At 47.6% G+C, this 10,441-nt stretch overlaps 1 protein-coding gene across 1 annotated transcript; it reads left to right on the top strand.

The window, feature by feature from the left end:
* The first annotated feature begins 2,480 nt into the window (after positions 1 to 2,480).
* LOC309538216 (C-type natriuretic peptide 1-like) lies at positions 2,481 to 7,272 on the top strand. The gene is made up of 3 exons (XM_082233544.1): positions 2,481 to 2,914; positions 4,290 to 4,604; positions 6,355 to 7,272. The coding sequence occupies exons 1-2, from the start codon at positions 2,819 to 2,821 to the stop codon at positions 4,587 to 4,589; spliced, it is 396 nt and encodes a 131-aa protein (XP_082089670.1). The 5' UTR covers positions 2,481 to 2,818; the 3' UTR covers positions 4,590 to 4,604; positions 6,355 to 7,272.
* Positions 7,273 to 10,441: the final 3,169 nt, after the last annotated feature.

Raw genomic sequence — 10,441 nt, 5'->3', positions numbered from 1 at the left:
GGCAATGTTGGAGCTCTAAATCAGGGATCTGTTTCCCCTCCCAGTAAGCAGTTGTGAAAAATTAATCTAAGGCTTCTGATGCTAATTTGAGGCTCAATTAAGCAGCGTGTTGTCTGTTTCCTGCTAGGCCCACCGGTGTCCTGGAGTGCGCCGAATGATGATCAGGGCCGTGTGGAATAATGTCACCGTACTTCTGCAGGAGTTGAATAGGGAGGGGGGACCCAGACTTTGATACGGGGTGGCAGAAAGCCCCAAGGACCTCGGCTTTCCTTTAAGCACGCAAAGGCAAGCTGCTAGTCCTTCGGCTGCAAAGACACAGCTGGAAAATACAAATGGTAAAAAATAATAATAAGACATGTAAGATAGCCACATACGGTCATAGCTAATAATTGCAAGGTTGCCAGGGACAGGATCATCCAGCCTTCAAATGCTGACCTGGATAGGAATGTCTTTAAATTCCTCCTGGGAGTCAGCAGTGAGGGAGGGCAGGTGCACTTCTGCCAGGGAGCCACCACCAAGAAGGCCCCGTCATGGGCCAGCGCCAAACAGGTATCACTCCGTGACCTTCTCACCGTTGATTAGGGCTCAAGGTGTTTGTTAATGGGGGAGAAGAGCATGGAGATATTTGGGGCCCAAGCCCCTTAGGGATTTATTATGCCAGCAATGGTACCTTGAAGTTTGAGGTTAGACTGAGAGAAGACTGGCTTGTCTGAGGATGGCTGGAAGCAGGCATGGGGAACCTCTGGCCTCCTGGGAGTTGCTGAACGACAGCTCCCATCACCCCCGGGGCCTCTGCCTGGAGCTCTACTTGGAGATGCTGTCAGAAATTGAACCCAGGACCTTCTGCATGCCAAGAAGATGCTCTGCCGCTGAGCTAAGGTCCGCCCCTTAAGATGCAGGAAGCAGCTTCCTCGTACCAAGTAAGAATGCCGTTCTCTCCAGCTCAGTATTGACAGTTTCTGGCAAGGGACTTGCCCAGCCCTGCCTGGGGAGATTTCACAGGGCTCCTTTCACTGGAGGGTGGACTGTAAGCTTCTTGGGGGCAGAGTCCTCCCATTTGAAGATGACATTACACTGTAAAGAACCCAAACTGGCTGATAGGAACAATAAATAAAGCAGCAGTCGTTATTTCTCTTTGTGAGCAGACAGGAATCGTTCAGCTGAGAATCCTGTTGACTTTCTTCCCTCCTTTCTTTAGAAGTTATAATAACTGGCTCTGAGCTTCCCTTATCGAAAGGTGTTTCAAATCTCCCTTCGGAACCCGGGAAGCCTGACACAGAGTTAGGCCCTTCCAGCTCAGCATTCTACACAAGGACAGGCAGAGCACCTGCTGCTCAGTGGAAGTATACCTGCTTGGCATGCAGAATGTCCCAAATTCAGTCCCCAAATGGCATCTCCAGGTACAGCTGAATGCATCTTCTCCAAGTGTCCCGATATTCCAGGGACAGTCCCGGAATTACAGAAGCCGCCCCAGTTTCTGATTTGATCCTGGAACGTCCCGTTTTCCCTTCTCCCTCTCCCCCATATCTCGGAGAACAATTAAAAGTTGTGTGTGCAGGTGAAAAAACGGAGTCCTGTTTATCCTGAAAATAAAATCCTCTCACCGAATGAAAGAAACAGTGAAGCTGGCGTACGAAGCCCTTCCTATAATGCCGAAGGAAAAGGTCAGCAATCGACTTCGGATTCTTTCCTTGCAATGCTTTAGCAGCCAGCAATTTCTTAGGGAATGTGGGGGGATGTTTGTTCCTTTATTATTGTACATGGAGCCTTGCACTGCCTACTCAGAAGTAAGCCCCACTGTATTCAATGGAGCTTACTCCCAGGTGACTGTGTAAAGACTGGACTGCAACCCTAAGCATTTTTACTCAGAAAGTTCAATAGGATTTACTTTCTGGTAGGTTCCTGAACCTTCTCACAGTTCCATTATTATTATTATTATTATTATTATTATTATTATTATTATTATTAATTATATCCCACCTTTTCCCACCAGGGGAATTTTACAGCTAAAATTTACAGCTAAAATTAGTTTACAGCTAAAATTTTATTTCACTCCATTGATCTGTGGAAGGTGTTGCAGACAATCCTTTCCCTTACAATTTTTTTTCTTTACAACCACCTTGTGAGGTTGGCTAGGCGGAGAGGATGCAATTGCTCACGGTAACCGAAGTAGATGTGTATATGAGGTTCATGTGTGTGGCGAGATCAAGCACAGGAGAAGCTTCCTGATCAGAGAAATGTTGGAGGGTAGGGGAATGTCCTTTGCCTGAAACCCTGGAGGGCCACTGCTGTGTAGACAATACTGAGCTAAGATGGACCAGTGTATGTCAGCATAAGTCAACTTCCTGTTTTCCTTTGGGTCTATTTCTCCGCAGGCTTTCTATATAATACTTGTTCCACCAGAGTATCCTAACAGCGGTAGCAATTTTGCTGCTGCCAGCCAGCAGAGAATTGAACAAAACTGACAGGTGGAGGTGTCCGGAGGCGAAAAAACAGAGAAGATTTCCAGCTCAAGATCGCAAGCATCTGCCAAACGCAAAACTCCTCTTTTTGTTACCGGCTGATACCTGCGGGGGGGGGGGGAGAGAGAAAGAGAGTGCATTAGCAAAGATGCTTTGTGAACTCCCCTCCTCCCTGACAAGGGATGAGATGCACTCAAGCCAATCGTTGGGCATCTTCCAGGAGCTCAGCGGTGGACCTGGGGAGGGGTCAAGGGAGATATAAAAGCCGGGCAGAGAACCAGCTGGCTCACCTTGCCGCAGGGGAAAGGCTCAGGGGATCCAGCTAGGAGTGGAGGCAAGGCAAGGCAGCCACGCAGATGATGAACCCCAAAGTTATGTACTCCCGCTGGGTCTTGCTGCTGCTGCTTTTTGCTCACCAACAAGGAAGAGCCAAGCCAGTGACCAATGTCCAGGTAAGTGGAGGGGGTGGTGGATGGGGTCAGAAGGATCCACTTGTATTTCAAAGCGATCCAAACCCGAGCCACACTTCCCAAAGCAATTCGTGAACCGAAAAGCAGCCTTTGAAACTCGCACTGCTCTGAATTTTGCAGTGCAAGTTCTCCAGCTGGGTAATGGGCATCAATAAATGCTCGTGCTAGGGTAAAGCACACACATAGAAATGCATAGGGGGGGTTTTTTTTTAGAGAGAGAGAGAATATAGAAATGCACTATAAAAAGAGATATTGCAAAAAAAGTGCACATTAGGCAAAATTGCAAAGATTTTATTTTATTGCAAATATTTCATTGCAAAGGAGATTATTGTTAGGGGCTGGTTTGGGAGCAGTGGTTAGAGTGTCGGACTTTGACCTGGGAGACCAGGGTTCGAATCCCCACCACTCAGCCACGAAGTTCACTGGGTGTGATCTTGGGCCGGTTGCTAGATCTCAGCCTGCCCTCCCTCACAGGGTTGCTGTGAGGATAAAATGGGGAGGAGGGGACCCACCATAGCTGTCAACGTTTCCCTTTTTTTAAGGATTTAAGGATTCCTCCTTAAAATAGGATTCCTCGCAAGGAAAGGGAAAAGTTGACAGCCGTGGGACCAACGAATGCCACCCCAGGCTCCTCAGAAGAATGGTGGGATAAAAACGCAGCAAATAAATAAAGATTATCAGTGCTAAGTTTTCAAGTGTAATTCGTTTTTAGTTTCGGTTGTTGTTTTTTTCATTGCAAACTAATGTTTAAAGCTGAACTTTAGATGGGAGGAATGAGAAATCGAAAGTGACAGATCTGTCCCATCTCTAGGTAAGAGGAAGGAACAGCCCCCAGAAAAAAAACCAAGTAGGGTTTTCAAATGGAATGAAGGGAAGGGGCTCTTTGGGGGTATAAAGACTCACCTGGACCAAAATTGGAGGTGATGCAAAAAGGGAGGGGAGCCACCCCAATAGTTAGAAGCAAGTCAAATTTTATAGGCATTAGCTTGCAGGGAAGGGGGGGAGCAGAGAGGGTGAGAGGAGAGGGGAGTCTTGGCTTTGCTGGTGCTTATTTTGTTTCACCCCATGACGGGGTGAGCGCCCGTTGCTCGGTCCCAGCTCCTGCCAACCTAGCAGTTCGAAAGCACGTCAAAGTGCAAGTAGATAAATAGGTACCACTCCAGCGGGAAGGTAAGTGGCATTTCCGTGCACTGCTCTGGTTCGTCATGCTGGCCACATGACCCGGAAACTGTACGCCGGCTCCCTCGGCCAGTAAAGTGAGATGAGCGCCAGAACCCCAGAGTCGGTCACGACTGGACCTTTACCTTTACCTATTTTGTTTCTCTTCCTTCTCCCTGCACCCTCCTGTATTTTTCAGACCCTGTCTAAGTGGTTAGAGGAGGACCTCGAACAGCCAGCAGGGTCCGAGGAAACAGAGCAGGACCAAGATGAGACCCTCCTAACCGGAGGAGCTTTGGAACAACAGGATGCTTTGCTGCCATGGGCCAGGAGACCCCAGGAAGGGGTGCCCCTCTCAGAAAGCAATTTCCAGAGGCTCTTCAATGACCTCCTGGGCTCCTCCCGGAGGTATCGGGGAAGGAGCAAAAAGGGCCTTTCGAGAGGATGCTTCGGGGTCAAGCTGGACCGGATCGGGGCTCTGAGTGGGCTGGGGTGCTGAAAGGCAGTCCGGCAGGTAAGTGTCCACAACCGGAAGATTGTGGCCTGGTTGCGTCAAGACTGGATGGTTGCAATGCGCTCCACGTGGGGCTTCCTTTGTCCATGAACCGGAAGCCGCAGACCGTGCAGAATTCTGCAGCACAACTGCATGCAGTATCTGTGCTCAGGGATCTGCTACCGGGCCAAGTTCGTGGTGTCACTATTAGTAATATAAAGCCCTTAACAGCTTGACCAGTTTACCTATGAGAACACCTCACCCCCAAATATGCCCACTCGATTGCTTTCGTCGGCGGAACTGGCAGTACCAAAGGTGCCACAGAATCCCTGTTCTGCATTTGTAAGAAGTCCATCCTTCAGCGTGGCAGCAGCACCTCTGGAACTCCCTGCCTATTGACAGGTGCCTTCACTTTTGGTGTATTGCCAAAAACAGATAAGCCCAGCCAGGTGTGTGAGTTTTGATCTGTTTCTAATCTTTTTTAGCTTTTCGAAAGTTGTTGATCTTTCTTACTGATACTCTTATTACCTTTTTTTGTAAACCTCTTTGAGGTTTTCGTTTCACAATCAAGCGGTTTATAGGTTTTATGAAATATACCGTATTTTTCGCTCTATAACACGCACCAGACCATAGCACGCATGTAGTTTTTAGAGGAGGAAAACAAGAAAAAAAATATTCTAAACGAAATAGTGGATATATGATTTTTGTGGTTCATGCTGTGGCCACAGACATGTGATCTGACAGTGAGTTTGGAGTAGCCCAATGCAAAAATCCTGAGGATCCATGTGGATCCATGCTTTGTAACCACGGAGGAGGGAAGGAAGGGGGACTATGGATCCTCTGCTCACAACTGCAGCAGATCCCCCCCATCACCTGCAGGTATTCGCTCCATAACATGCACAGACATTTCCCCTTACTTTCTAGGAGGAAAAAAGTGAGTGTTATGGTGCAAAAAATATGGTATATATAAATAAATTTCAGGCAGGAGTTTCATGGGGTTCATAGAGGCTGGGCAGCCATCTCTCGGGGTGGTAGACCATCAGAGCCTCAGACATTCTCCCTGACACAGGGTTTGCCAACCTTACTTGTAGCCTGGCTCCAATACCGAGAAATGGTTCTGGGACCAGAATGCAACCAACTCTTTGGGCTACAACAAAATGTCCCGCCCCCCCAATCCGGGACTCAGGGATGGGGATTCTAGAAGCACCAAGGAAGGCTCCTAAAAGAACAGAGGATGCTATAAAAGACGCTAGTCCTCATGGTTCTGTGTGATTGAAATGGAAACGTAGGAAGCTGCCTTCTACTGAGCTTTGGTTCATCTAGCTCAGCATTGCCAACCCTGACTGGCAGCGGCACTCCCGGGTTTCAGGCAAGGGATGTCACCAGCTTTACCTGGAGATGCCGTTGAGAATCGAACCTGAGACCTTCGGCATGCAAAGCAGGTGTTCTGCCACTGAGCTTTGACGCTTCGCCGCAGGGACCTCGTGGGCAACCTCTGCCCTAATACACACCCAGCTCTTTAGGCAGCACTTGCGATCTGCGTTTCTTACATTAGAAATAATATTCCTTGGGGGAGGGAATCGACCGATCCAATTAAATCGGGGCGCCTTCTCTTCCACTTGCAGGGAAAGGTTTTCAGCCAATTAACCTTGCCAAGGAAGGCAGCTAAGCATGACAGACACACTGAGCTTCCTCTCTTGCAAGGCTGTTCCAGAGAGAGGCTGTTTCAGAACATCATGTGTTTTCGTTTCCCTTTCTTCTCCCTCGGCAGGACCCATCGCTGGCAGGACCCATCGCCTCCCAGAGAGACAAGCAACACCCTCATTCATCGCCAAGGCATCCCCACCTTCAAGCAAAAACCTTCACACCTCCTGCCTCTGCCCACCTCCCTAGTGTGATTCAATCTGTCCGGACTCATTCCCCCACGCACTCAAAGCTGCTTTCTTCCCCTGCATACAAGTCATGTTTAAACTGCTGCCTTCGTGACCAGAAGCGGTTAACTTTCTTCTTTAAGAGTTAGCCAAATTCAGGGAAGATGGGGGCGGCGCCCGTTAACTACGATAGCAAAACAGAGACTCCATGGACAGGAGCAGTATACCCTGAATACCAAACCCTAGAGGGGAAACAACAGCTGAAGGGAAGCTATATGAGACGCATCCTGCTAGCAGGCCAATCTAGTTCAGCATCCTGTTTTCTCAGTGGCCAATCAGATGCTTACGGAAGCAGGACATGGACACAGTTTGGGATTAGGGCTTGCCGATCAGAAGGTCGGCGGTTCGAATCCCCGCAATGAGGTGAGCTCCCGTTGCTCGGTCCCTGCTCCTGCCAACCTAGCAGTTCCAAAGCACGTCAAAGTGCAAGTAGATAAATAGGTACCACTCTGGTGGGAAGGTAAATGGCGTTTCCGTGCGCTGCTCTGGTTCGCCAGAAGCGGCTTAGTCATGCTGGCCACATGACCCAGAAGCTGTACGCCGGCTCCCTCAGCCAATAAAGCGAGATGAGCGCCGCAACCCCAGAGTCAGTCACGAATGGACCTAACGGTCAGGGGCATAGCTGTCAACATTTCCCTTTTTTTAAGGGAAATTCCCTTACTCCAAATAGGATTCCTTGCAAGAAAAGGGAAAAGTTGACAGCTATGGTCAGGGGTCCCTTTACCTTTACCCTTCTCCTCCATGAATTTCAAAGAATCTTAGAGGAATTACAGTCCAAGAATCCCTGACAGATGGCCATCCAAGCTCGGGAGGGTCCAAGGAAGGAGAGTCCACCACCTCCGCTCCGCTGTCAAAACAGCTCTTACTGCCAGAAAGTTATTCCTGATGTTTGGTCAGAATCTCCTTTCTTGTAACTCGAAGACATGGGTTCGAGTCCTACCCTCCAGAGCAGCAGAAAACAAGCTTGCTCCATCTTCCAATTTACCTAATCCTCTTTGAAAGCCACCTAAGTGGTTTGACCATCATCTTTCCTTGAGTGTGGCCTTCCCTAAAAAAAGGAGTTTAGTAGTCCCACAGGTGGAAAACAGGAGGCCTGGCTAGTTGGTACTTTGGGCCAGCCCAGCATGGGCAGTTCTTCTCAGTGGTGGGCAGGTGTGAGTGAGTCAACCCAGAAAAAACTCGCAGAACATCTGAGGCTCAGCTTTCTCCCATTAAACATTAGTTCACCCATCCAGAGCCTTCGGGCGCTGAGGAAACCAGAGAAATCAGATTGCGGTCCTCACACCCACACCAGTGCTCTCTCATTCGTGGCAAAGGTGTGTATCTTAATAAATCCTGTCTAACTTTCATTCTGTGTCTTGTTCATGTGCAAAATTCTGCATGCGGACAGTTGTCGAAATAAACTGGTTTTCATAATTGGTCCGATTCATTTCCAAGATGCTGTGTGTGTGTGTGTGTGTGTGTGTGTGTGTGTAAAAAAGAATGCAATTTATTTCTTCCAATTCTCATTTTTTTAAAAAAAATAATTTTTATTAAGTACAAATTAGAAAACATACATATTTACAAGAAAAGAAAATACAAAAGAAAAAGAAAATACATATAAAAGAAAGAAAATACATAATACAAGGGGGGGAATTAGGGAATACTTTGTATCTTTTCATATTTACAGTTATTTATACCTCTATAAAGTGTTATTCACAATAAAGGAATGAAACGAAAGATAAGACATTAGAAAAAAGAAAAAAAGAACAAAGAAAAATAAAGAATTCTTCCAATTCTCATTTAGAATATGGCTCTCAGACTTGGAAAAGACTCTGAAAATAGACTGCAGAGTGTCCCTGTTTGGGGGGAAATTAGGGGGAGGGTTGGATCCTGTGCTAGTCCTCCTCGTTTTGAGAAAACCAGGGTGTTGGAGTGGTTAAGATTGTCCGACTAAAGCCCGGGAGGCCCGAGTTCAAATCCCCACTCAGGCATGAAGCTTACAGGAACACCTTGGGCCAGACACTGCCTTTCAGCTTAACCTACCTCCCAGGGCTGTTGTGAGGATTAAATGGGGGGGGGGAGAAAAAGTTGGGATATCAACCAATCATACAAACAAACTTGGCTGGATACAACCCAGAAGGAGAGCCCTAAATCTGGATCAGGCCAGCACCCTCCTCTCACCAGATACTTCAATGGGAAGCCCCACAAGCAGGTAAACTGGTGAATCCAATCGCTGGGCAATTAAACTTGACCTTAATCACACAGGGTCCAGAGTTATGAGAAGGCAGGAGAACGTCAATGTTTGCAAGGGGGCCTTTGGTTTTGCAGAAAGAAATATGACAGGGGCAGATCTCCTGCGTAGGTGTGGATGTTGTCTCCTGGTGCTCAAATCAACTGCGCGGGGGTGTTTGCGCAGCGAAGGAACTGTTGTGTAGATGCCCTCAGCTCAGCTAAAATGAAAACTGCCGGTATGGGCTTTCAGCAACACACAGACGCACAAGAGGATTTTGACACTCACATTAATGCAGAATGCTTAATGATTTGGGCAGGCAAGGGAAAAGAGCAGAGTGTTCCTGCTGCCAAAGAAATGATGAGGAAAGGGAATATGGCCAGGGGCGAGACCTGGAACATTGGGTCTCTGTGTCAGCGCAAGCATAAAATGAAATATTTTTTTCATGGGCAGCCAGGATTTCTCTCCAAGCTCACAAGAATCCCAAAGTTCTCTCAAGCCGGCCTTGAACTATTTGCAAAAGAAAAGGGCAGGGTGCAAATCAGGAGAAAGAGTGAACAGACAGAGAAAATTATGCCCATTTTACAGGTGGCAAGTAGAGGCTGAGGTCTAGCAGTTTGCCTAAGGGTTCTAGAATCCCCAGTGAGAGAAAGGGAAGGATACAAAAGAAGGGGTAGAAAGAATGAACAGACAGATACAATTATGCTAGGGCAGCTATATGTCTGGATTTTCCCAGACATTACTGGGATTTCAAAGGCAGAAATGACAAAGGAGGTGCGTGATTTCTGAAATGTGGCACTTTGTCCTGGATCTTAGGCAAGTCAATAGAAAAATCGCAGGGTTTGGGGGGTTTTTTTGTGTTTTTGTAAAGCTCAACAACTTTTGGGGTGTCCTGGTTTTTACTTTTTGAAATACGGCAACCCTAAATTATGCCTATTTTACAGGTGGCAAGTTGAGGCTGAGGACTAGCAACATGCCATAAGGTATTTAGAAATGGTTGTTAATATTCTTCTAAGGGGATGAAGAACTTGTAGTCCTTCGGATCTTGCTGCACTCCAAGTCCCATCATCCCTGACCATCGGCTGGGAGAGGAACCCAACATCTTGTGGAGGAGAGCTGCAGGTTCCTTGACCTTGCCCACATCATAGATACTAGATCATAGAATTGTAGAGCTGGAAAATGATATACCGGTCATATTCTAAAATGTAAAACAATAACATTTAATAAAAATTAAAGAGGGGAATTCTAGGGGGGGGGCACAGCTTACATCACAAAGCCATCCTTTCGTGCACACGCGAGGTAATGTATTTTCTCTCGCATAAAAGGCCACAGCTAATTAAACGCGCCTGCCCATTCCCTTCCCGGGCAAACGTGTTTGTTCCGATTTGCATATAAATGATAACAGCCGCCCTTTGAAGTGAGCCCGTTGTGGGAGATGAAGGGTCTTCCATCACCAAGAGGAGAGAGGGGTTGTTTCCCCCACCCCCACCCCCGGATGGGAGCAGGTGGAGGAAAGCAGAGCTGCGCGGGTCCATGAGCTGAGCTGTAAAGCCTCGCTTCCCAACCGGCACCAAGCAGATTTGCAAAAGGCGTTTTCACAGCACGGCCAGGCTTTTGCAAAATATGCAAAATTAAAAGCGCACAGAGATAACCTTGCAGGAGAGGGTTCTGATCCCAGCAGATGTTGTTGCTGAGTCGTTTAGTCGTGTCCGACT

This window comes from Podarcis vaucheri (genome assembly GCF_965113315.1).
Source record: "Podarcis vaucheri genome assembly, chromosome: 7".
Classification (NCBI taxonomy): Eukaryota; Metazoa; Chordata; class Lepidosauria; order Squamata; family Lacertidae; genus Podarcis; species Podarcis vaucheri.
This window is presented reverse-complemented; position numbering and strand designations above follow the sequence as displayed.